At 37.5% G+C, this 27,946-nt stretch overlaps 1 protein-coding gene across 11 annotated transcripts in view; it reads right to left on the bottom strand.

Moving 5' to 3' along the window:
- Positions 1-27,946, bottom strand: part of TBL1XR1 (TBL1X/Y related 1) — a 175,549-nt gene that overhangs the window by 20,594 nt on the left and 127,009 nt on the right. For 8 of the 11 annotated variants that reach the window (XM_064585199.1, XM_064585194.1, XM_054504321.2 and 5 more), the window contains 8 exons: positions 19,331-19,433; positions 8,471-8,616; positions 6,294-6,516; positions 5,450-5,582; positions 4,745-4,886; positions 1,918-1,981; positions 1,730-1,827; positions 455-515 (listed from right to left, as the gene is read on the bottom strand). In XM_064585199.1, coding sequence (XP_064441269.1) covers positions 455-515; positions 1,730-1,827; positions 1,918-1,981; positions 4,745-4,886; positions 5,450-5,582; positions 6,294-6,516; positions 8,471-8,616; positions 19,331-19,388 — 925 coding nt within the window. In that variant the 5' untranslated portion in view covers positions 19,389-19,433. Of the gene's footprint in view, positions 1-454; positions 516-1,729; positions 1,828-1,917; positions 1,982-4,744; positions 4,887-5,449; positions 5,583-6,293; positions 6,517-8,470; positions 8,617-19,330; positions 19,434-22,002; positions 22,084-27,946 lie in introns of all 11 variants that reach the window. The other 3 variants (XM_064585208.1, XM_064585190.1, XM_045903367.3) reach the window with 2 other exon arrangements.

Raw genomic sequence — 27,946 nt, 5'->3', positions numbered from 1 at the left:
TGAGAAATAACACCTAAATTTGTATGAGTTTATAAAGTTGTATTATATACATTAGTTTTACCTAACAAATAGGTATAATTATTTATCCTTCATTTATAGAGAAAATGAGGCTCAGAAAGGTTAAATGACTTGCTCAGTCTTAAAGCTTGTTAAGTGGGGTGGAATTGCCATTCAAACTTAGACCTCCTGATTCAAAGATCTATGTTCCTACCATTAGATAATACCAACCTAATTGCACTAGGCTGCAAATGATTTTTTAATGGTACATTTCACAGAAAACGTTTGATGATCCCCTGACAATTAACAATCTGAAAGTCATGGAACATCAACTCCTCAAAGGATTAGTAACAAGACCGATATTTGATATTTCAAGATTTTAAATGAATTACATGCTTTTAAAAGTTTAATTAGAAAAACAGAAGCACCAGTTCTCATGTAAATTGTGAAGATTTACCCGAATGAAAGGGAAACTGTTGCTTGGCTTCACCGGTATGTGCATCCCAAATAATCGTAGTCTGAGATTGAAAAGAAAAGAAAAATTGTATTAAGAGGTTAAAAGAAGCTCATCATAGGTGCATAAATTAGATGCCTAACTATGTTAAAGCAATAGGAAATGTCAGACTGAATTTTACTTTAAACATTGACTTTATCCCCAATAGTACAACGAGGGTATACTCCATTCTGAGGGGGAAAATGACTATTAAGTAGTTTCATTTTTCCCTGATTTTTCATCAGTCAACTTACTTCAAGTAATTATTAGTTGTCTACAAACCACCAGACATTATATTACATTGCTTAAGAAACTCAACTGCAATAATGTATTTAATGCAAATTTTTTTTTAGCTATTAGGAGGCAAATTCTTGGTTAATAAAGTCATTAACCAATTTTCAATATTAAGATTTTTAAAAGCTCACATTTACACATATGGGCAGCTTGAATTTTGACAATATTTAAAACAATGTCTTGTATATTATACCCAAGTATGACACATAAATCTGAATGGATATATTCATAGTTCCTTTAAATACTCTCCCATCACTAGTTTTATAACTTTGGGGATGTAAAGTATTATACAGTGGCAGAGGTTAGTAATAGGACGTTTCCCTCCTATTCCTGGCCTCCTTTATTTTTCTTCCTTTTTTTTCTTCTCTACTTTCATTTCTGACAACTGACTCAGTTAACAAGCGTACTGAGCATATCCTTTGCTGGACTGAAATCATCTTAGACCTGTATTCATTTTGGGGGGTATGGTAGAGGGGATGACCTAAGAAAACAAAAGGCCGTATTTTCAACCTTTCCATATTTCCCGGCCTAGTTAGGTGGAAAAAGCTTCAATGACCCTGCATTTTTTACATTTTCAATTAAGCACCAGGAGTTCAGCTAACAGACTGCCTCTAAGATTTCTCAAGGAATCACTCCGGAGCCATTTTCATGGCTGAGGTAAACTAGAAACTAGGGAAAGAAAGCAGAGTATGGGAGGTATGACATCCGCTGTTCCAGCAAAGATGAGTGGTCACAAAGATAAAAGATCAATGGCATTCTGATGAGTAAACTGGCGAAGGAGCTGACAGAAAACCTAAGAGCATTCCCACTGTCGTCGTGAATCCATACTTGAATTTCCCGTAACAGATGCTTTACTGTTTACAGGAGCGGCAGGAGAAAACACGAATTCCAGGTATACTCTGTAACACACTAACCTTTGTAAAACCTAGTTTAACGTTCTTTTACCTTGTCCACTCCAGCACTTAGGATGAAATTTCCTTTCTTATTCCACTTTAATGCAAATATAGGGCCCTTATGCTGTCCCAAGGTGCTAGCAAGGTTACCTAATATTCAAAAAGAAAAACATGAAAATTACTTCAAGCTTTATAACTTAGATCAATAACAACATATAAAAAGAAAAATACTTCATTTACCATCTTTAGTCCATATTCTGGCAAATCCATCGTATGAACCAGTTGCTAGAAGTGTACCTTCACTCTGTCAGAGAAACACACTTCCTTCAATTATATAATCCAGAAAGGGCATTTAATTGTTATTTGACTATTTCCACGTTTAAACCCTAGGAAGAGTAGATCTTGACATTCTCTGCTTCAAAATTTGGGAATGCTACCAACGACCTACAAAAGACCCTTCACTGCTGTGAAGCTAGTATTTAACCAGCATCTAGTCAGTGTGGGAACCTTATATCCAAATCTCAAGAATGGCACGAACTACTCTGGAGCAGGACCAACACCACCCTTACGCATGCTAAGGTCTACGGTATTCTCACAGATGCACATGACTCGAGATGGGAGAAGGGGGGTAGACTAGGAAGGACACCAAAATCACAATCTTAAAATGAATTTAATAGAGTCAAAAGCAAAAATGGCTGGGGCGCCTGGGTGGCTCAGTTGGTTAAGCGACTGCCTTCGGCTCAGGTCATGATCCTGGAGTCCCGGGATCGAGTCCTGCATCGGGCTCCCTGCTCAGCAGGGAGTCTGCTTCTCCCTCTGACCCTCCCCCCTCTCATGTGCTCTCTCTCTCCTCTCATCCTCTCTCTCAAATAAATAAAATCTTTAAAAAAAAAAAAAAAAAGCAAAAATGGCTAAAACATTTTGTTATGATTAGAAGATTTTATATGGTCCTCCCTCTAAATCTTTTACTGTCTAAATGAAGCTTATATTGTGTATGAGCCAAACAATATTGCCGTTTCAGATGATCAGATACTTAAATATCATTGAGTGTTTCTTTCCTTTGTTAATTCTTTCTCAATATGAAATCCTTACCAATTAGGAGGGGGAAAAAAAAAAAAGAAGCCAGAAAAGAGTGTAGGCTGACTTTATAGTTAATGAAGTGAGTACAATTGCCTGGAACTACTTTACCGCGAGGAGAAATCCATACCAATTTCTCTAATCTTATATTCCCTTGCTGTGCCTGGCCTTGATGAACGGTACAACAGAAGGACAGATCTACGGAAGTGCAAGTTACAGAGTGCATTAAACACACTATTGCTGGGATTAGTAAACACTACTGAAGACACAGAATGAAATCCTGCCTTACTCAGTGCTTTTGTGATGCTTTTTGGAAAGGGAATTGGAAACAAGATTGCCCTTTTTCAGACCTCTCAAGCCACTCAGCTGGGCAGGTAAGTGAAAAGCAGATGCTGGTATGGTAATGAGGGTTGTAGACTCAGTCCTGACAAAATCTGGTTCTATCTGAGGAAGAAGGAGCCGCGCTGAAACAAACAGCAAAAGCTAATTTCCAGACTCTGCACAATGGAAAGTTTCCTTTAAACTACTGGACCCCAAATGTCTTAAAAGAACCATTAATCAAGGATAATGTTTTCCCCTTTGGATTCAAGTTCATAATGAATAATATATGTTTGAAAAGTCCACACTTCTGAAAACTGTAACTTGGAGTTGAGAATCACCAAGCTCAACAAACATTTGTTAACTATCCTATTCAGTGTAACCTGTAAATTTCATTAAGTTAACTCACAGGTCTCTGAGCCAAATAGCATATCAAGGTGGTAAGGCCTCTGACTTAAGATATAATAAGGTCCCATATATTGAAAAGATAATTCTTAGTCCTGACCCTACAACCAAACAATACCGTGGCATGCTAAACCTTTTTCTCATTTTGGTAACTGCTATCTTCATAGGAGGGAAAGAGTAAATACATTGCTGGAAATCTTATAAGGGAACACTAAAAACAAAACAAAACAAAAACAAAAACAAAAACAAAACCCTAGCTATTTGTTTTGGAAGAATTTCATAGACACTGAGAAATTTAGCTAGAGATACCGTTTTTAAAGACAGCTCTCTTTCGCTGGAATGAGACTTGGAAGATCCTTTGGAAAGCCGCACAAAAGTTGTCGAATAGAGGCCAAAGGAGGAAAAGAGTGTTCATTTGCTGAGGAAAGAATGGTGAGTCCCATGAAATGCTCAAGACGCTGAAGTTGTCTAAGATGCTTCTTACACTTGAGAGAGCAGGTAAAAAATGGATGCAAAGTCACAAGGAAGGAAAAAAAGGCCACATGGAATAAAGGAAAAGATATAAGAACTTTCAAAATGCGAATTTTCCACAAATTAATCATGGGAATGGACACAAACCAAGCTGCTTATCACGTACGTGAAACTGAAAGGGTGAAGCTTTACGGATGAGGAGCTCAAACTTTCTGGTCAGTCAGAGCAGTGAAGTGATCTCTGGAAGATGTGGAATGACACAGCACCCGAGAGCTGCAAGATTCCTCCAGCTAGAATAGAGCTTGGAAGTAACCTAGACTAACAGTCCCTACCAGGCAGTCAGCAGTGAAGTTCTCATCAGTCCATACAAAATGAGAAAAACAAGAACATGCTTTTATTATGGAGATTTCTCCTAACCCCCTAGCAAAGGGCTTAGTCGTTAAGGACTTCATATGTGCCTGCTGTTGATTTTCACCTATTACCTCCCTTAAGCAGGCACCATTACCACAGTTGTACTTTACAGCTGAGGACGAAGCACAGAGTGGGCGACCACCAGCTGGACAAAGGTTCCGCTGCAAGATAAACCGAAGAGCTGCTAGCTGGACGGAGGTCTGACTACTGGAAGGCCAGTCGCTGTTTTTAACACATTTGAGGATGGCGAGTCCTAGTTTGTTGTTCTTATGAGTGAAATTCAAAAGCATCTCAGCAAATGGACAACCCCTGTTTTAGTCTGCGGTTCAGAGAGGTTATGAAGATTAGGAACTAGATTCACCGTGGATAATACAGTGATACTCACATTCCAATCTAGGGATGTCACATCCTTGTTGCTTGGGACATCTTGCCCTCCTTCTCGTATACAATGTCTAAGTACTAACTGTGTGGAGCCACTGGTGCTATTTTCACTAAGGTTCCATATTCTTGCTGTTGAGTCTCCAGACCTATAAAGTATGCAACATATTTTAAGTCCTCAGGATATTCTCAAGTATCCCAGAATCAAAGTAACATATTGATATGCTCTTATTAATAAGGCAAATAAAAACTAGACTCTCAGGGATTTCCATTTCCAATTATTTTCCTTAGTCTCCACTTTGGGGACCCTAGGCACTTTTCTGAAGAAGTAAGTTTAATTAAAACTTCTGAGACTATGGGAGCACCTGGGTGGCGCAGCTGGTTAAGTGACCAACTTTTGATTTTGGCTCAGGTCATGATCTCATGGGTCGTGAGATCAAGCCCTGCGTCAGGCTCCACACTCAGCAGGGAGTCTGCTTGAGATTCTCCCCCCTTCCCGCAGCCCCCTGACTTGTGCTCGCTCGTTCTCTCTCTCAAATAAATAAATCTTAAAAAATAATTTCTAAGATTATGTTATGAATAAAGATTTACAGAGGCAAAAGGACCACAAAGCAACAAAAACATGAAAACATAAGTAATGCTTTTATAAAATGTGCAATAGTTCAGTACGATATTTTTTAAATACATTTTAGTTTCACTTTGAGAAACATACCCCGATGCCAAGAGATCACTAACGGGGTTCCAGGCACAGATGAAAACTTCAGATTCATGGCCCCGTAACACAACTGCTTTATTAGGAGGGATTTCAACATCCCCATCCACTTCCATCATATCAGTATGATTATCTGTGTCATGAGAAACAAGTGGAAAATGCCAGTTAGGTAAGTAATATTACAACATCCTTGGGGGGGGGGGGGAATAATTCTTAATCAGCGAATACCTGCCTTAAAATATAAAAGTCTAACTTTTTTTTTCCGCACCTATATCAGGTAATGGTGAAAATAACTGTACATGAGAAATAAATTCCCATCCTTAGTTAAGTATGACCCTATAATTTTTAAAAGATGTACATGAGTATGTGTTTGGGGTGGTGGGGAGGCGGTGAAAAAGACTTGCAAAAAGGTTAGAGCCAAACAAGGCTAAAATGATAAAGTGGTCTGAATTAAATATAATCCATGTCAACACTGAGTTTCTGCCAGTAGGGGCTGCTGATATCATTCATGTAACATGAGAGCTGCCTTTGTATCTCCATGTCAGAGCGTTACTGTGTTAATGACTAGTATTACAAATTTTCTTTAGAAATCAAATGCAAACAACAAAATTTATCTAACAGTAGAAAATGGTTTCTAAATATGTAAAGAAGAAAATAAAATCCATGAAAGTAAATCTAGCTTCTTGGAGCTTCAGAAGTAAGAATCTGAATTGTGATACAAGTTAGGGAAACAAGTTGGCATAAATGAAACAGATGATGTTACTTCAGTCTGGAAGATGAGACATCCACATGAAGCAAAATTACTTTTGCTGCAAAGGAATTTTTAGAAATTCTTTCCGCTCACTTGCTATAGTATGTGCTCCATTCTCCTCCCCATTGGCTGTGTTTTCTCCATTTTTTGCAGACCCCTGTTGGTTTGTGGCGGCTGTGGAGGTGGCAGCAGCCGCTGCTTGCTGCTGTGCGAGCTTATCCCTGTAAGCTTGCTGTCTTGTCTGTACTACATCAGGCATTACGGCGTCTATCAGGGACAGAGACTCTATCGGCCGACCATCAAACAAGGTACCATCCTGGACGTGGAACATTTTGAGAAAAGAAACATGAAAGAGAAGACATTTAGGGTGAAGCAACGCAAAGAGCTGTTTAAATTTTCCTCCTCCTCATCTAGTTCATACTGTGAAATATTGCACAGAGAAAGCCGAAATACTGAAAGGAATAATAAAATGCAGATCCAGGTGATAAAAAGTTATTCGTTAGATTCCAAAATTCTGTCCAGGAAAAGTAATGACTATTATGAAAGAGTTCATACAATGGTAGGAGACTTGGTGCCACATTAGAATAAACACTTCTTTACAACTAAAAACTTTTAAAATAGCTTTGTTGGACTCAAAAATTTCTTGTGATTTGATTCAAGTATTAAAACAAGAAACAGGCGTCAGATATTCTGCCATATAATCATCTCATTTTACTAATGGTGAGATGGAAGCACAATCAGGTTTAAAGACTTGCAGAAGTCACACAGCCAGTCAATGGCAACGGAGATCTCCTGACACTATTCCTAGTGTGACCTGAGCGAGGACCAACAGCACTACCATCACATCTGGTAGCTTGTTATAAATGGAGAGTCAAACCTACAGAATCGAAATATCTGAAGGGCTCAGGAATCCATGTCTTAACAAGCTCTCTAGGGCACACTACCATTTGAGAAGTACCATCATAACTCTTGAGACTGTGCTCTTTAATTTTATGGAGTTGCCGTAATTTTCCAAAGCTCCTCTCATTGATATTAGGAAGCTCACAATTAATAAAAAGTTCTCCAGCAGGCACAAGGAGATAGAACAAGTCAGAAATAGAAACTGGGCAAATGAGCTAGGAATATGCATGTGTAAGGCCCAATTCACGTAAGCTGGTAGATACTACAGTGGGGTGATGGGTGCTCTGAGTTACAAAAACATGGCACATCTTTCTGAGTTGTCAAATGTAAGGAGTATCTGAGGAGTAGGAGAATTTATTTTAAGTAACTTAAAAATATTAATACCAACAGATACATTGTAGAGTACTATATTAAATCTATAAGACATTTATTTTTCAGATACCATGAGACTAGTTCTGGCCACTGATGGAAACTGTTTCTCACCCTCTGCAGTAAAAGATACGCTGGGACAGAAAGTACTAAACGTCAACGAGGACACAATATTAGTGGATTTTTCCGTTTTGAAGAGGAGGAAACTAAATAATGAAGCCAGAATTAGTATACTATATTTATAGTAATAAATAATAAATAAAACCACGGATGCTTGTTTTAAAAATACTTGCAAAAGGAAAGGGGAGCCATGTTAATCTGTGAAATGAAAATAACATAAAGAGCCCCACATGTTATAATTCCTGACCATATATGAAATTTTTTAGCTAGACCAGGGTTTGCAAACTTTTTCTTTGAAAGGACAAACAGTAAATTATCTTAGGCTTTGCAGAACATAAGGTCTCTGTCACAATTATTCAATTCTGCCATTGTAGCACCAAAGTAGCCAAAACAATATATAAGTGAATGAGTGTGGCTGTGTTCCAGGCAAGCAGGCAGGATTTGACTCATGGGTCATAGTTGGCCGACACCTGAATTAAACTACCTATATATGGACCTTATTAGATAGGCAAAAGTATCAAGAGTTGGCTTCAATTATAAACTGCCTTCCAAAATCAGGTATAACCAAATAACCCGAAGTTTTTTAAATTTTCAGACCGTCAATTGTGGTCTCAGCATTTCACAGCACAATGTTGTTGTTTTAAAGAAAATTATTTCTTCTTATTTACTTATAAAACCAAAGAAAGGGAAATAAACTAGAACTAATGGTTCTTATAGTTCGGAGTCAACAGGCCTTGCCTGTTCAACCTGTGACATAAGGAACACCACCCTTCAATTTTGTTAACCTGGTGAAGCTGAAATCAGATAATGAATGAACAAACAAGACAGCAGATTTAAGGACAAATTAAAGAGTAAGAGTATTTGAAATAAATTTTCCTTACCTCATTAATACTAACTTCTGCCTCTACATACTGTAGACCTTTCTGGATGATCGAAATCAATGCAGCAGGTGGGACAAGGGCACCATTGATGTTAGACTGACTGATATGGCTTTCTATACCAAAGGTAAACGCTGAATGAGAAAATCCTAAAAGTAGAAGAAAAGGTGTAAGAATTTATTCTCCTAGTGGCAACATGCTATAGGACACAAATGAAAGACCTCTGTAATCTTTCAAAATTGCAATCCATCCATCTGGAATCCCAGACTGTTAGCTAAGGTTAAATATGTTTTTAAACAAAAGAAATACCAAAATCCAAACATATTAACTTTTACATATTTTCCTTTTCACTTTAATTACATAAAGTATGATATAAAATCTCTAGTACATATAAAATTTAGCCATGGCACATAACTATCCTCAAAGAATAGCACTGAACTTTAAAGCTAGGCCGGGGCAGTGGGATGGGGGGGGTAGTCTTTGGAAATCATGTGAGTCGATTGCTTCACTAAAGATAATTTAGGCCAAGATAAATTAAGGTGACATTTGATATTTCTGTCAAACACAGTATAAATCCAATATTTTGCAGGGTTTTTTTTAACTTAGGAAATAAAAAGCAAACTAGAGTTATAAAACATGAAAATTTTTATGCTTAAATCTCACTGTATGTATGAGTTAAATGCAAAAAAAAAAAATTTAATAATTCTTTGCCACCTAGTGATAACCCATCTAAATGAAAGCTAGCAAGTAAATCACCAGTTTCTATCAGCAATTCTTTAGTTTTAATTCGAAATACTTAAACCCAAAATATGTAATAAAAATCTATGTCGGTCTCGCTTTTTATAAAAGTTAAGTCTAAACTCAAAGATTAAATTCTAGTAAAATGATAAATGCATGTGCACTTATTCTCTTTACTAAAACATCCACCAGAGCTTATCATTAAATAGTAACTGTCATTAATGTATTTTAAACAATTCAATCACATTATATATATAATACGAATGTTAAGAAACTTTCATGCTAAGTAAACTAAATGAATATGGGCTTACTTGTGTCTTAAATGGATTTAACCCATGTAATAACTATCCCAGTCTATCCTAGTTTTTTAGTGCTGACTCTGTGTCTTGTTGCATTTTGTGCTTCCACTTAATTTAGGGTTCTGTGGCACTTATGAACAGTCTAGAATAAAGTACTATGGACTCACACAAAGCTAGGAAAGATTTTAGTCAGTAGACAAAGTACACCTAAGCTGGTTTTCCTCATGGCTCCTTCCTCCCCTCTTGGAAACACCTGGCCATTCCACTCCTGCAACCCACAGTGAGAAGTGTAAAGACATTCCTTCTAAGTCTTTGATTTTAACTCATGATTTTGCCTACAAGCACAATCATTATTAAACACATTTATGGTTTTCAGCTTAATCTGAGCTCACAGAGATTTCTAAGAAACATAGTAATGAAACTAAGAAACATATCAACGAAAAAGAGCATCATTCTGCATTGCCCCTATCAGGAAACCCATAACTACTTGAAAATGAGTAAATTCCAGATTGCCAGGGTAGAAGGCTAATAAAGGCTGGGAAGGATGGGGAGAGACGGTAAAAGGTAAGGCAGTGAAATCCATAAGCAGTGAGGCTGCAGAGTCCTGTTTTCAATTATATGCCCTTCCCTAAATAAATTTTGCAGTAAGTCATAAATGGGGAAAAAAAAGCTAAACAGCCAAGTGGCTTAGAGATTTACAAAGACTTCAAGATGGACAATATCATTTATGGAGGGTCTCCACCATGCACACATATATAGTTTTATTATTTTATAATCTGAGCTTACAGATGGGAAAATAGCCACTAACAGGATAAGGATTTATTTTTTTAAGTTTTTATTTAAATTCCAGTTAGTTTTTTTTTTAACTTTTTTTTAAGATTCTATTTATTTATTCATGAGAGACAGAGAGAGAGAGAGAGAGAGAGAAGCAGAGAGAGAAGCAGGCTTCCCTTGGAGCAGGGAGCCTGATGCGGGACTCGATCCCAGGACCCTGGGATCATGACCTGAGCCGAAGGCAGATGCTCAACCATCTGAGCCACCCAGGCGCCCTAAATTCCAGTTAGTTAACACACAGTGTAATATTAGTTTTAGGTGCACAATTTAGTGATTCAACATCATACAACAGCCGGTGCTCATCACAAGTGCGCTCCTTAGTCCCCATCACCACCCCCCCACCCACCTCCCCTCCAGTAACCCTCCATTTGTTCTCTATACGTAAGAGTCTGTTTCATGGTTTGTCTCCTTCCCTTCCTATGTTCATCTGTTTTGTTTCTTAAATTCCACATATGAGTGAAATCATACAGTATTTGTCTTTTGCTGACTTATTTTGCTCCATCCATGGTGTTGTAAATGGCAGGACTTCATTTTTTTATGGCTGAGTAATATTCCATTGTGTATATATACCACATTATCTTTAAGAGGATAAGGATTTAAATTCATTCAGAAACCATGGAGGTGACCACTACATTCCGTTGCTCCTACTGAACAATTAAGTTAAAATATGGTCAAGGATAAAGCTAAGACAGAGTGAGCTCCTGTTTACTGATAGAAAATGAAGGATGACATCACTGTTCTGTTTCAACTCAGGGTGTTCAAAAGAGGTGTCAGTAGTGCGTGAAACATTAAGACATCTTATTAGCAACGTTTTTCAAGTGTTTTGATTTTCGTAAGACTCACAAATTTTAGCAAAGTCCAGGACTTCTGTACCCTCTAATGCATGAGTACAATTTAAATAACCAAAACCATCACATTTAGACCCCGTTAAATTAGAGTTCATGCTTATGTCCAAGAATATCCTAAAAGTTGCAGGCGGAACAATGTCGATTTGGGGCTGGCATGTTGTATATCCCAAATTTATTCTACCAGACCAGGAGAGAAGCTATCCCAGGTGCTTACATCCATCTCAAATAGTAAAAAACAACTCTGAAAGGGTTATTAGCACTGTCTGGACACTTCACACTAATGTCCACCCTAAAAAAGGTCCACAATTAAAAACACTCTGCTTCAATAAATGTTGAATTCAACTGTAATTTTTAAATTTCTAGTCATAGCATTACATGGCAGTTTAAAATCATTATATTCAAAACTACTTTTCTTGGGGTGCCTGGGTGGCTCAGTCGTTAAGCTTCTGCCTTCAGCTCAGGTCATGATCCCAGGGTCCTGGGATCGAGTCCCGCATTGGGCTCCCTGCTCCACGGGAAGCCTGCTTCTCCCTCTCCCTCTCCCTCTGGTTGTGTTCCCTTCTCTCGCTGTGTCTCTGTCAAAATAAATAAATAAAATCTTTAAAAAAAAAACAAACAAAAACACAACTACTTTTCTTATTCCCCTCCCTAAAACTTCATTTTCCTTAGAAATTTGACCTTACTTCATTACACCTGAAAGTCATCCTAACTTTACCTTGGTCCCTAGTGCTCCACCATTCACCAAATCCTATCAATCCTACCTCTCTGGTCTCTGTCATCAGCTTTCCTTTTCTGCTAGAACCTGGTTTAGTCCCCATCATCCATTGCCTACAATTACTACCCTAAGTTCCTCTTTCCCCAGCTCAGTCCATTTGCCACACTACAGCTAGGGCATTATCCGTGAAACAAAACCAATCACATCACTCCTTACTTGGGTTGGGCACTTTCAATGATCCCTTTGGCCTTCCTAATAAAGGCCAAACTTCTAAGTATGATACACAGTTACCTTTGTAATCTGACCCTACTTATCTCTCCAGACTCATCTCCCCAATTCCATGCCCCCTACACTTCTTCCCATTACACATTAAATTCAAGTGATTGCCAATTATATGTAGCACCGTGAATATGCTATGCTATCTCGTGCTTTTGTATCTTATGTGTTCCTAAGTTCTTTCCTCCTATTTGAATGGAGGGCAAGTCCCTTCTTTCACTACCCTAGAGGGGGATCTTTCTCTGCTATGTTAATCTATAGTTTGTTATATGTATGGTATTTACCACACTGAATGGTTACCTTGTGTGTATGTGTATGATGCTAGACTGGGCTACTTGAAGAAAGAGGTGATGTCTAGTAAATCTTTTCATTCTGGAAACCTAGAATGTTACCTAATTTAACTAATGCTCAATAAACATTTGTTAAATCAGAATGCAATTCTACTATAACGTATTTTGGCACATCAGAAAATCTATGAATCCAAAAATAAAAGCATCTGACTTAACTCTTCCCTAAAAAACATACTAAAACTTGAACCAGGTTATGCCAAAAAACATTTCCATTTATCTGTAAATACATGTGCAGGAAATAGTTTTTCAGGGGCAGCTTTTGATTTACATAGTAGAAGGCAAAAGAGATTCATCTAAATCTGTGAGATGTTAAAGACTGGCTTGATTGCTTAAAATAGCATCCCTTCTTTCCAGGAGTAAGAGCAAATCTGATATAAATAATACCTATGTAATCAAGTACTCTACAAATTCGCTAGGGTGATTAAGATTTGGGAGGTAGAAAAGAGATTCCAGAAAGGAATTAAGGCTAAAAACCACGAAAGTTCAGTATACAGTAACTCAGGAATAAAGACAAGCAGTGGCCAGGGAGGCGTGGTAACTCAGGAGCCCACGACACCACGCATGGTTCCCACATAAGAAACAAGATCACAAAACAACTGTTTTCTACATACTGCTTGTTTCAGGGAAGGCGTTCCCTTGGGATGACAGGGGTTGTGTTCTCAAAGAGGTATTAGACCTCCAGAGCAAGCCAACTCTCCTTTGCAAACAGACTACAGGAACATGAAAATGGGCCTGAACATCACTGCTATGGTACAGGGTGACTGAACAACAGCAACAACACACAAAGCTTAACTATTACCACGACACAGTCCAGGAGGAAAATCTAATAATCCAAGATCCTATTTAAGCTTCAGGTAAAAACAAAAACAAAACAAAAAACAAAACAAAACAAAACGCCAGAAAATTATATCCCTGCTCCCATCACCACAAACTCCCTTGTCCCCAAATCCATTTCCAACTGTGTCCTATAGACGCAGATTTTTGTTTATTCTAAAAAGTTCCATACTTACAGGCTTAAAGATTTTAGAAAAGGTGAAAAGAAGGATGGGGAAAAAATGCTAGAGGGGATCTTGCATGCTGAAGATTTAGACCCAGTACTTACAAAAAAAAAAAAAATAATGGACAACATGGAAAAGGAAAAAAAATTACAAAACTAAACCCAAGTGCAACTGTTAATTTTTTTGTATTTCCTTTTTCTCTTTACACATTGTTTTCCTCCATCACAATATAACACACTGGGCTACACAATTCTGTGCCCTAATATTTTTAAGGGCTGATTTTGCCCTTAAAATATATATATAACCATGAACATTCTACATGAACTATATTTTCTGAAATAAGTTTACTATCATACTATCTGGCGAATGAATGTACTCAACTAGTAAATTATTCATCCCATCGATGGAAAGTTTAGACTTTCTCAATGTTTACTACTTAGGAATGTCACCTCAAATACCTACATGTATAGGCTTTTGCCAGATATGTATGTTTTTTTCTCCTTAGGATGGATTCCCTCAAAAGTTGAGGGGGACATAGGCATTTTAAAGGATGTTTTCATAATTACACAATTGCTTTGCCCCCAAATTATGCAAATCTATAGTGCCATCAGCAATTTATGTTTCCCTATGCCCTTATTATTGCTGGCTATTCCTGGAAAAAATAAGCAAGAAGATTACTAGTAAGACTGAACAAGTTCTCTATTTGGTAATTATTAAACGACATTTGTCTTTTAACAAGCATGTCAGCAGTAATGTGTAAATAGGAATTTTCCTCTATCAGCAAAAAAATAGTCATTCAGCTTATAAAAGAGAAAAACTGATTTGGAAGTATAAAATTTACCATTATTTTTGACAAGTACTTGCTGTTTATCGTTAATTAGTCATGTGTACAAGAACTATGTGAGAAATCCATGTTACTGCATATTTTATTTGATTACAAAGCAAAGTGTATGTATATTTAACCTGCATTTCTGTAGCCAACCAATTACTCATAAAAATGAAAAGAAAGACTAGAGGTGGACATACCCAATCCTGAACTCGCCTCATTCCAGGCCTTCATGGCTAGAGGCACTGAGAGCCAGTTTAACCTGACTCCATTCAGTTCGTTGTTCAAGTCTGTTTATAAGTGGGCACCAGGAGGAGGATAAGGAGGAAGGAATGTTTATCTAGCCCAGTTACCTTTATCTGAGTCAAGAGAAACTACACTGTCATTTGATTGCTGACATTTTCTTACCCATTGTAGGGGTTAATACCGAATCTTTAAATGAAAAAACAAAAACAAAAACAACAAATAGGTTCTTTGGTGTTACAGGATCAGAACCTTAATGTTATACATAAACATTCGGGTTAGTTTGTGCCTACTACGATATGTGTAGATTTCTAAATTAAGTGTGTATGCTCTTATAAACAAATAATAGAACATCTGAAGGAAGCACCCTCTCAGAAAAAGTGGAGTAGTGCAAGGCCTATATCCAGAGAGACTGAAATATCCCCTTGAAAAAGTTAGTGAACAGTGGAGAGAGGTGAGGGTTGGGAGAGACAAGCTGATCTTTCATAACCAAATGCTTTAAGCTTATATACATCATCACCTTTTCATAAACCAAGACTCTATGGCAAGATGAACATCAGTTCTAAAAACATGAGGATTTTAAAAAATGATAGCATTCAGAATCACAATCTAGAAAATAGCTCATTAATAAGGACACACGGTTCCTGCATTTTCCAGTTAGTCTTCCATCATAAAATGCAACTGTTTCACAGCATCCAATACTAAGTACACCATTCACCGAAATGCTGAGCTTTTAAACATATCATAGATGACAGTTTTATCTAGAATCAAGAATTCTCCCCCAAACAGAATATACATTTAAAGCAAAATAAAATTACATCTTACACAAAGCAACAAGAAAAAAGGTGGCACAAGTTCACAAATAATTGCTGGTACAATTTCTCTAGAAAAAATACACTAAACCTAGGAATAACTAGAGAAGACTCAATGCAATGGGAAAAAAAAAAAAAAAGTTCAAACCACCTTAAATCTTTTCAAATTAACACTGTATCAAGTTCTGTTCCATATGACTTAGCTGTACCCCTTAGTGCTTATTCTGCACATGGTTGGTTGATGTGAGTTATTAGGGCAATCAAATTATTAATGCCCTCGGGCGAACGCTAATTAAATGGAACATACTGAATAATCAAGTCAACCATTACTTACGGTACTACACTGTCAAATACACTCAATTTTCAAGTTTTCTCAAAAGAGAAAAAAATTTTATTTCCTAGAAAATTTTTGTTGACTATGAAAGCCTAAGTCTAGTTCATTGAAGTACAAAATGGTGATGACCAAAGTAACTTGTTAAGAGATAGAATTGAGAAAATAAAAAGACATCTTACAATAATATATACTTTCCTCTTAATTAGCTTAAATGAGTAGGGGAGGATGACTTATTTCAAACAGAAGCCTATAAAACATTTGAGGCTGAATATCACAATGTAATCCCTTTTCAACAAGCAACAAGTTTTATGGATGAAGAAAAAAAAATCAGAAGTTATATAATCTGGGGAGAGGAGATGGGCTTTTAATATATAATATCTTCTAATGCTGATAATAGTCATCATAATAGGATGGTCATCTCATAGTATAAAGTATGTAAAACAATTTAAGGGGTTTTATTCTCACTGGAGATGGATACCATAGTCCAGTCAACATTAAACAGTGTTTACAGAGAACAAATATTAGAAGTTCTTACTGGAAAACATTATTTCTAAATTATACATTTATCAAAACAGAACAAACTTTCATAAGGTGTATTTTGGACTTTCTCCGTGAGAGGTTTTAGATAATGAGACAAGCACGAAAAAATTTTACTTTCCTTAGTGGTGGTCTTTAAAAACCAGTCCTGTGAAGGTCTTTTCACAAATACTTTCTTTGTCATGATTACTTTTCTTCCTACCTAGCTCCTAAACCAATTCAGTACTCCAAAATACACCAAAATACACCCAGAAAAGGAATTACTGGATTCCAAAATCAAATCACTTGCAAAAATGGCCATTTTTATGTATAGTTAGAGATCAGAACCAAGAAACAACTTTCGGAATAAGTCACCAAGTGCTGAGATGGGCTAGATTCTGAGCTCTATCTGAAACTTGGTCTGAGCTCACAAAACTATCAATTTCCTAAACTTTTTCCCATCTCCTACTTCTGGAAGTAACTTCAAATGCATGTCTCATGGTATCCTTTATGATATAAACATGCCTCATCATTCCTACAAAATCCTGCCTATAAATACAAATACACCTCTTTTAGTGGCGCCTCCCTAATGTTTAGTAGGAGGTATTCTCACACTCCAAATCTCAATATGTACACTTCATGCTTTCTACTTTATCTCGAAGAGCTACTAAATATAATTTTTCTTTCAAGAATTTTGTGAACATGCTACTTGTACCTGTTGTCAACTTTCTTGTCAAGTTCTAATTGTCCTACAACTAATAGGGACCAGTGCCTTTCAAACTTTATTATGCCTAAGAATCACCTGGGGCATTTGTAAAATGCAGATTCCTGGGCCCCACTCGCCGTTCTCTAAGTGATTCTGATGCAGGTGGTCAGAGGATCAAACTTTAGAACTCTGGTATAGGCAGTTCTTAAATTTATGGCAAGTTGCATTTCTAGAAAAACTGCCATAAGTCAATGTCATTAGTTGAACCTGATTTTCCCCTATAAACCATAATGTAAATAGGAAATTACAAATTTAATAAAGGGACTGGTGTTCACATTTTCAGAGATGTGGCTTAACGTTGTACTTCACTACGGATACACCGTGAAGTATAAACCTTTCTAAATACACAAAGCACAACTAAGAACACAGTAAAAAATTATAAAGGACTTACTATGATAAGCAGCAGTCTACCACACAAAGTTTTATTCTTAATATATAATTCTTGCTTTATTTTTACTGCAACATGGAATACCTTAAAATGTGGAATTTCAAAGGATTTTCTCTGAGAACATTAGCAACTTCAAGAAGACTTCTGGTAATATTTAACCACTGGATACTCTTTCAGAAATTAATCCAGAGTATTATTTTACTGCCCCTTTTACTTGCTGTATTTTTTTTTTTTTTGTAGCAACATAAAACACCAATTTGTGGACTTCTGTTTGCTAAAAAAAATCTGAGTGTTCATTAACATCCCTAACTTCACCTTGCCCCACTTCATCGCAGTATAGGCTGAACTACAGGATGCTGCTGAGCTATTCCAACTGTTTCTTATCTCCAGAAACAGCAGTTTCTTATGATTCAACCTAAGCAGTTGCCTTTACAATACACCTACAAGCCATTACATACATTTCTCATCTATTGGCCCTTCACAACGTTTTCTACTTTAGTGTCCCAGGTCTCAAAGCTCTGGCTTAAATGGTGGTCAGTTTCAAAGGCATAGAAAGCAGGAGTTTGTTTTGACCCAACAATTCTTTCAATTTTGGCCAAAGTTACCAAGTAACAATATCAAGGCATGTGCATCTGTCTTATATATGTAATAATCACAAGGTCAGGTCACTACTTTCTCCACTTCATTAATCATTTTAATCTTGCTCAAAATATTCAATGGATATTGTCTCAGGAACTGCCTTCAATACCAGTTGACTAGTTGAAAAAACAAAACAAGATCTATTCATTTCGAAGCTTCAGAACAAATTATTCTGCCTTAGTTGGTTACTTTTCGTTTCTTTTCTTTCTCCCTTTCTGCCCTCATTAGACATCATTTTCTCAGCTGTTTCAGGCCAGAGAGAAGCAGTGATGGTGCCTGGGAATAGGAAACCCCCAGAACTGGAGTGAAGATGGCAACAGCTCAGCGAGCAGGGGCATCTAAGATCTAAGGCCATGTTTGCACTCCCTGCATAGGAGAGGACAATGACTAAGCCCTATCAGAAGAATATCGTTTCAAAATCAAAACTGAGGGCTCAATTCCTGCTCCCGGCCTTCTGTCCTCCCTCACGTGCGCCCACCACAGTTAGCCTTTTACACATACACTATGCCTCACCTTACTACTACAATGTCCCAACTTTAAGTTATGATTTCTAAAATTCAACCTCTCCAGCTTATTTTCAACTTCCAAATGGCTCCATATCATGCTAATAAGCTGCACTCGCCAGTGCTGTCAATCTTTCGCAGGTCCTGTGCCCCATCCAACTCAAGTTTCTACTTTTACATTTTCCTGCTTAACCCATCCCACATTTTCCCTTGTAGTTTTCCTTCTGTTTTAGGACACCTCTTAATCTGTTTAAAAATGAACACTGATTTACTTAATATTTATTACAAATGACCTCCAATGATTTAATTTATTAATCACCGCCAATAAACATATTAGTAAGAATTCAGGTCAAGGATAAACTAAATTGATAGGGGTAATGATTATGAAAACATTCTGAAAAAACATAGCTAATTTAGTTTCAATAACATTTAGCTGAGGATTCTGAATATACATTATCAAATTGGTGCTATCTGAAAGTTTATATGTTCCTACTGACCGTGTGCAATCTCATTTCATAACAACTTATAAAAAATGGTCTTTGAACACTGAAAGCCAAACCACTTGTTAACAAATATTTGCCTGAGATGATTCCAACATATTTGAAAGAGTCAGAGAGTTAAACCATGCAGTAACACATAGCTTTAAAATGGCAGTCCAGACATTAAGGAAACATACAAAGTTCAACAGTTTGGACTGATACAAATTTCAAATGCATAAAAGGTTATTTTGAGAATATTAAAATAATTTGAGGCCTATTTACTTTATGAAAGTACTCACCTGACTCTTGCAAGTATCTATATACCAAGAAGTTGACCTCATCACTGCTTATACTCATCTTTATTCCCACTTAAACCATGAGGTCACAACACAGGATATAACCCTAAAAATAAAACAAAGTTAATTAAGTATTTTCTCAATAAAATATTTTTAAACAAAATGTAAACAATGTTGTAAAAACCATTTGATTTTATTATAAATGATGTAAAATGAAGGTTCTATATAGCCTAATGATAGATTATATAACCAAAACATGGCTGGTCTATTTTTCTGCAAGATAACATATTTGCAAAAAAGGTTCAAAATTTATAAAAGGCCTTTAGCATCGTATTTTATATGACTATATCAAATAGCATAAAAAGTTGTTTCCTCTTTCTCCTTAATTGTAAAAAAAAAAAAAAAGTACACTTTAGGAATCAGAATATTATTTATTTAGGAAAAGAATGATTTTAGACCACTGGGTAAGGAATGAGCCATCTACACTGGTTTTATCTACATAATTTGAGAGGATTTGAAGTCTCTGTTTTCTCAACATCTAATCTGCAATGTTCAAGTTTCAAAAAGATCTAGCTACATGTAAAGCAGAGAGGTGGGAATACAGTTTTCAAAACCCAAATGATATTCTCCTAATGGACATACTTAAATCCTGAATTTAGAGGGAGGGAGAAAAGGAAACGGAGACCTAACTTAAATATGCTCTCATTATACTTATCTGTTCTCATGTCACAGAAATTATTTAAAAAAGAAGTCAGCAAACATTTTTTGTATAGAGTCAGGCAGTAAGTATGTTAGGCTTTGCCACCCATACACAGTTTCTGTTAAAACCACTCAACTCTATGGTTGTAGCACAAAAGCAGCAACAAACAAGATGCAGACAAATGAGTCTGGCCATGTTCCAATAAAATTTTATTTATGGATCCTGAAATTTGGATTTCATATGATTAAGTTGGATCATAAAATATTTCTCTTTGGACTTCTTTTCAAGCACTTAAAAACACCACCACCACCTTTCTTAGCTTGTGGTCCTTATACAAGGCTAGTGGGCCAGATCTGATCCACAGACTGTGTACTTTCTTGGTCCCTTTTTTAAAAGTATAGACTGACATCATTCAGTAAAGGGCTATCTAACATTATGTGCCTGTGTTCACTGTCCTGCTACATCATTGGTCTCTTTATGATGCACAGTTCACGGGATATTTAAAAGTCACAAACTGTTAACAAACACCTGAGTAGGCTACTGTGTGAGGGGAACTGCTCCTGCCCTAAGTTGTGGAAAAAGTGGTGACTAAGCACATCAAGCTTCTGTCATAGAGAAGAACAAAGACAAACAAGGAAGTAATAACAATTTTCCAATGACTCACACAGAGGAAACCCTAACCAAATTTAGTAGTCTGGGAATACATCTTGAAGAAAGTATCACTGGTGTTTAGACCTGGAAGGATGGAGGAGGAGAGGGAGAACACAAACGACTGTAGGAGGAAGGCAGGGAGGGAAGGCATCCAGTGAGCAGTAATAGTGGAAAGGCTGGATGAAGAAAGAGAAACAAAACATGGAAGTAAGGCTCACAACACAAAAACCCTGTTCTGCGGGGCCTTGACAGCATCACTTAGAGAAAATATACTGACAGGTTTTAAGCGGGTAGCAGAATGACCAGACCGACACTGTATAAAGACCATCCTGGCTCTGATATGTAGAAGAGACTGGACAAAAATGGACTGGAGTAAGAGCTGAGGTAGCAGGATGTTGCAGGGACCTAATGGACGAAGAAAACCTGGGGTGTGGCACTGAAGTCGGGGAGAGAAGTACAGGGGTTCCAAAGTGCGACCAGCTGGACACAGGAATGAGGAGAACCAAAGGTTCTCTGAGGAATCTGGATCAGCAGTACTTCCACTTAAGGAAATGCGTAACCACAAAGAAGAGTAACAATTATCTTCATAGAAAGAAAAAGGTACTCTCCCATAAAATTAACTCAGGGAGTACAATTAATAACCTGAATGTTTGGAATGATAAAGGTAAATACTCTTTTGATGATTTTGGCTCAGGACATCTTGTCTAGGACCTACTACTATGGTACATTAGGTGATTCATGTTTTGGAGGATATCTTGCTCAATTTTATCCTGACCCACAGTAATGTGTAGCAATGTGTCTGGCACACACAGTAGATATTAATCATAGTCAATTTTGAAAGCCTGTTGAACTGAATGATTTTAAAAAAACAAAACAAGTGGGGCGCTTAGGTGGCTCAGTCGGTTAAGCCATGAGTCTTGATTTTGGCTCAGGTCATGATCTCAGGGTCATGAGAATGAGCCTCACAGGTCAGGTTCCACTGGGCGTGGAGCCTGCCTGGGATTCTCTCTCTCTCTCTCTCTCTCTCTCTCTCTCTCTCTCGGCACCTGCCCCATTCTCACATGTGCGCGCTCTCTCTCAAAAAGAAAAACAAACCTAATCCCACACCATTATAGAATTATAAGAAATTAAATCATAATTTGACCAATCATGGATATCTGTTCATAAGGGGAACAATTCGTCACTACTTTATTAACAGGATTTCCCAAAATGAGATGTGCTAGGTGAACAAGTGAAACAGACTGACAAAGAAAACAGAGTTAAGTCTTTTTTTTCCCTCTAATATACCATTCAGTTCAACATTCAAATACTGGCGCTGAAGTACCTAAGATGCACAGGTTTTCAACAATGCTTGGGCCATCAACGTCTCAACTTAAAGCGGTGATCAGTGATGCTTCAGCATTACCTAATACATTCCAGGGCAAAGAAAAATACAAACCAAAATGACGGAAGTTATTGTCTATAAATGTTCTTATAATAAATACATATTGCTGGTACATTTTTTAAAAAATCATCACAAAGGGCGCCTGGGTGGCTCAGTTGGTTAAGCGACTGCCTTCGGCTCAGGTCATGATCCTGGAGTCCCGGGATCGAGTCCCGCATCGGACTCCCTGCTCAGTGGGGAGTCTGCTTCTCCCTCTGGCCCTCCCCCTCTCATGTGCGCTCTCTCTCTCTCTCTCTCAAATAAAAAAAAAAAAAAAAAAAATCACAAAAAATGCCCAACAAGTAGAGCAGAAAAGTTCTTATCTGTTCAAATTGCAATTTTTTTTATTCCACTGATCAGAGCGTTATATCAATTTCTGGAATCAAGAGTAACATTTTTTAAGGGAAAGGGGTAAACTGTTCAAATTTAAAAGTATTATTCCACCTGTAGCCCTACTTCAGTTAGCTCCTACATTCCTATAAAGAACCTTATTGTTGCCCACGTGTGTTGCTAGGGCAGACAAATCTCTATGCTGAGAGTAGGAATAGACAGATGAAATAAGGTTGGCCCATGCCTTGCAGAGTTCAGTTAGTGAAGAGAAACATACAAAGGTAGCACTAAAGAAAAAAGATTTGTAAATTTAACGCAATCTGTACTAGAGGTTTCAGTCCCAGTTGCAATAAAACTACATAGAGTCTACAAAGATTCGAGTTTATCCACTTTCAAAGACACTTAATTCTGGAGTATGACCCTTTTAAAATTCTAATTTCAAAAAGACACCTGAAAAGAACAGGACATTGGACAATGAAAAGAAAACACTAAGACACTCCTTGCCTGAAAAAGTCAGTCTTCACTTTCAAAACACCTTAAAAGCCTGTGTGCCAAAGAGTGAAATTAGACTGCCTCCTTAGTGGACTCACTGGCTTTGTGGAACTGCTCCATTTTGGTCTGTTAGCTTACACAGCTAAGGTGGGTCCTCTGTAATGTGATGGACTCTTCATCTGGCCCAGGTGAAGACCAGACATTCAGATACTAGACATCATTCATTTTCAGAGGGTATACAAGAAGTCTTACCCCTGCATCTCCGCCACTGTGGTACCTTTCAGTACAACTATTTTCAAACAAGATCACAAAACAGCAGCGAGACATTCATCCAGTCTCTATCCTGTACCATCCTGGTGTCAGACCTGCTGAGGTTATCATGGGTAAAATAAGTCCTGCCCCTCAAGGAGCAGATGGACTATTAAATAAACAAGACATTCAAAATAAATAATGTTTCTAAAATCACAAAGCAATTTTTAGGGGGAGGGGGAAGGGCAAAGGGAGAGAAAGAATTACTTAAGCAGGCTCCATGCCCAGCACAGAGCCTGAAGAGGAGGCTTGATCTCATGACCCTGAGATCATGACCTGAGCCGAAAACCAACAGTCGGATGCTTAACTGACTGAGCCACCCACATGCCCCCCCAAAGCAATTTTTGTATGTTCTGCCTCATCATACTTATTTATCCTTAAATAGTAAATGACTGAGTTCTAAAAAAAGAAAAAAATTAAATGCCTTTGTACTTTTCCATCCTAGCTCTCAGAATAGCCTATAAACTCGTAAGAGCTTTTATTCAAAATACCTATCAGTTACAGGCAATCAGTTACTTAATTCAGATCCATAGCTATATTCGTCAAAAGTAAATATAAAAACTAGTCTTAACTAATATTTAGCCAAGTGTTTATATTAAAAGTACACTTAATATTTTAAATGTTCAGTATAAAATATTTTACTTCAGAACATTATAGACAATAATTTAACAACTACTACAAAAAACAGGACTGCTGAGACAAGTTAGCTAGGATTCATTCAACTGAGTACGTACAGCACTTTCAGCATCAGAAAACTGAGTTCAGCAACACACACTGAACAATAACTGCCCCACAAATTTAATCATCTCCTAGCTTCTCCTAGGAAAAAGATATATTCTTTTCTGAGTCCATTCCTGGAGCAAGCCAGCACCCAACTATAAACCTGTATACATCATTTTAAATTTAAAAGAATGAAAAGACAGGGAAAGTTATGAATAGAAATAAAACCAGTCCTGCCTACAACACATTATAAGGAGATCTGGAAACCCTTTGCATGATCCAAAATCAAATGTTTAATTGAAATTACTTTATCTTCCACAATGTACAGTGGTGGCATATTATCTCATAACAGACATACTAGCTTAATTTTTGAGTTGCTCAACTATTTGGATGATCCTAAACCTTCCTTCCTCTAAGACTGCCATCAGGATATTTAAGCTTAAAGTTGTTTTTCTTTCATTTCTTTTTGGTAGGTGTGCAATAATAAATAGTTCTCAGACTCAGGAATAGTCTCTACAAGTAAATAACTGGACCAAAGGGAATAAATGGTTATTCTGACTTTTTTTTTAATAAATTGAAGTGTTGCTGACACGTAATGTTACGTTGGTTTCAGGTGTATAACATGGTGTACATCATACTACGCTCACCACAAGTATGGCTACTATCCGTCACCATACGATGTATTACAATACTGCTGGCTCTACTCCTTATGTTGTACCTTCTAACCTTGCGACTTACTAATTCCGTAACTGGAAGCTTGTGCCTCCCACTCTCCTTCACCCATTTTTGTCTGTTCCTCTTACCCTTTCCTCCCATGGCTATTCTGATTCTTACTGAATACCAACAGATTGGGTCCACTCAACAGAGCAAACCAACTGATGACGGCCCCTCTAGCTGAAACATTAGGAAAATGTTCAATTTCACGAATAATAAACATAAAAACATTCTGGCCATAACACTAATAAAGATTTAAAAATATTCATTATCAAATTTGTGACAAAACAGAAAATACATCTGTAAATACAACTACAAATATCTGCCACAGTTGTTTATTCAAAAGATGAAAAAAGAGCAACAATATTAAAAGCTGCTAAAAGAACTTTGATGTTAAAAATAAGAATTGTTGGGGTGCCTGGGTGGCTCAGTCGTTAAGCATCTGCCTTCAGCTCAGGTCATGGTCCCAGGGTCCTGGGATCGAGCCCCACATCGGGCTCCCTGCTCAGCGGGGAGCCTGCTTCTTCCTCTCCCACTCCCCCCTGCTTGTGTTCCCTCTCTCGCTGTCTCTCTCTCTGTCAAATAAATAAAATCTTAAAAAAAAAAAAAAAAGAATTGTTTTGGGGCACCTGAGTAGCTCAGTCAGTTAAGCGTTTGACTCCTGGTTTCAGCTCAGGTCATGATCTCATGGGTCGTGAGATGGGAGACCCACACTGGGCTCCATGCTCAGCGGGGAGTCTGCTTAGAGATTCTCTCCCTCTGTCCCTCCCCCAACTCCCTCATTCTCACACACATATACGCAGGTGCACGCGCGCTCCCTCTCTCAAATAAATATATAAATCTTTTTTTTTTTCAAAGAACTGTTTTATATTGGCAGGTAACTGTACATTCTGTACAACTGTACATCCAAGGTAACTTGGACATTCTGAGTTACCTTTCCAAATAAATATTAATGACCCATAGGTGCTCAAGGTACTTGTTATGTTGGGGATGGTATGGTGTTGGGAGATCATCTAGAAGGAAGGATATGTTAGGCTTCTCTGGATCTCAGCAGCTGAGAACTGCTGAGTGACTATAATCAAGAAGATGGAGAAAACTGTGGCTTGCCTCTTGCAGCCTCCACTGCCACAGTCTGACAAAAGACACCATTATTCCTGCTTTCCATCTGGAGAACTACTCCATTCCCAACCCTGTGGTTTAAATGAGATGGACCTCCCAGTCCAAAGGAAGGCGCTTACTTAATTGCTTAAGTCAACCAGCATATTTTGTATCTTCAGCTTAGGGCTGACACCCACCCCCACATATACACATCACACTCCCTCTGCCCCACCTCAATCACTCCTGGTAAATGAAATGCTAAAAGACATTTGCTGGTTTCTAGGAAAGACAACCTCCTCCTTTCAGAGAGGAGGGGGCAGATAACAAAGACACTATGTACCATCACAGACATTAGAGCAGAGATGAGAAAGAGAGAAGGACACCAGAGAAGAGAGACATTAATAACTATGTTATTAATGACATCAAGTTATCTATTAAGCAACTGGATTAAGTACTATCAGAAACTAATTTATCGCTCTAATTCAGTTAAAGAAGTCAAAAATTAATTTTACTGTCTAACCCAATTTGAGACTTTTCAGTTGCAACCAAAAAAAGGCAGACAAATAGGGGGAATTATCCAAGAGATGTTTTAAAACAAGAAAATGACTAAAATTAGTGATAGATTATATCTGAAGAAATAAGAAAAAGAGGGGGCAAAAGTCACATTTTTTCGAATTGTTTCCAGATTAGAAAGCATGAAGAATTACCCATAAAAATGGGGTGCCTAGAGAGCACAGCCCTCTGGAGAGTCACACTTTATATGTGCTGATTTAGAGATAAAACAGAGGACGTTCCAGCAGAAATGCTCCAGAGTGGTTAAAATATTACAGCTCATGTCTTACGGAAAGTGGTACCTCTGATTCTGTTTCCCTACAGGAACAGATTTTTCCTAAGTTACATCTATTATTTTGGGGTGATAAACCAAATCCAAACAAATGCAGATGAGATACAGCTGTGGCAGTGGGGTAGTGATAAGTGAAAAAACACTACAGTGGTCATGCAATTAACAAAACCTAAGAGGGGAAAAATGCACTAAAGCACTACTAAGTCAAAACTTGGGGTGAACACTTCCAATGCACCAGGCACTATGACATGGTGCTGGAGATGTGGCTGAACAAAAGCTAAACGAAGTAGACCAGGACCAGACCTTGTGACTTACAGGTTACTGTGAACAAAACAATACTAACTTGGATAAGAAAAAATACAGAAAATTATGAAACCATAAACCTTAAGGCTGAGGGAATAGGTAAGCAGAGGATGTAAAATCCCAGTGGCTTACAGGTTTCTGTAATAGGCACAGTGTTGGAAGAGCATCTTCCTTTTAATTCAAATGTCTGACGTGTACCAAGTTACCTCTGCTCCTATGTGTGTGCAAACTGCTTCTCATTCATTTGAGTGTTAAGGAAAATGAAGCACAAGAATATTCGCAATTACTGAGAAATTCCTACGTGCTATGTATGGAGCGAAGCACTCTACACATGATTTAATTTCCTCTTCAGTATTAACTTCCTCATTTTAATGTCATATGAGAACAGCACTTCTATATATGTATTTAGAAAGGTTATTAAAATACTAAACTTTCCTCAGTACAGAAAAAAAACACATGGAAAATAGTATGGAATGTATAACATATAACATAAACAAATAAAATAATTTAATGGCTATGAAGAATGAAAATCCTTAGCACTAGAAGGTCCTACAAAATTGCTAATTCCAAGATGTGACACATATTGCCAAGGCCTCGTGTACAGTGCAGGCTGTCGGCGCTCAGCTTAAACAGACTATGCTGTGAATGGCAACCCTAGGTGGTCAGCCAGCCACTGCAGTCACAGACGACACCAACACCCTGCTAAGCAGCAGCTTCTAGCCTCACACAGAATCATGTATCAAAATTACTTTGCTGGGTTTGAGTTCTCAACCTGCTATGGAGCAAAGGAGATAAATAGTTTATTTCAGCAAAGTAAAGTCATGCTGCCATATTACCCCGAGTTACCCTAGGAAACTCTTGTCAAATTGTCTTGCTAAAACCAAAACACACTGCAAAAATACATTATCATAACTAAAAAACAAACAAAAACAAAAAACAAAGTGTGGGGGGGGGGAGGGAAATGAGAAAGAGGAGAGAAATTAAATCAATTTACTCATTAGCAAAGTCATGGTGCTTTACTACCATCTTATGAGC

The sequence above is a fragment of the Mirounga angustirostris genome, unplaced genomic scaffold (assembly GCF_029215605.1).
Source record: "Mirounga angustirostris isolate CCGP_5_RB_7025 unplaced genomic scaffold, mMirAng1.0.hap1 SCAF_1, whole genome shotgun sequence".
NCBI classification, from domain to species: Eukaryota; Metazoa; Chordata; class Mammalia; order Carnivora; family Phocidae; genus Mirounga; species Mirounga angustirostris.
Note: the sequence above shows the minus strand (reverse complement) of the source record. Positions and strands in the feature narration are given on the sequence as shown.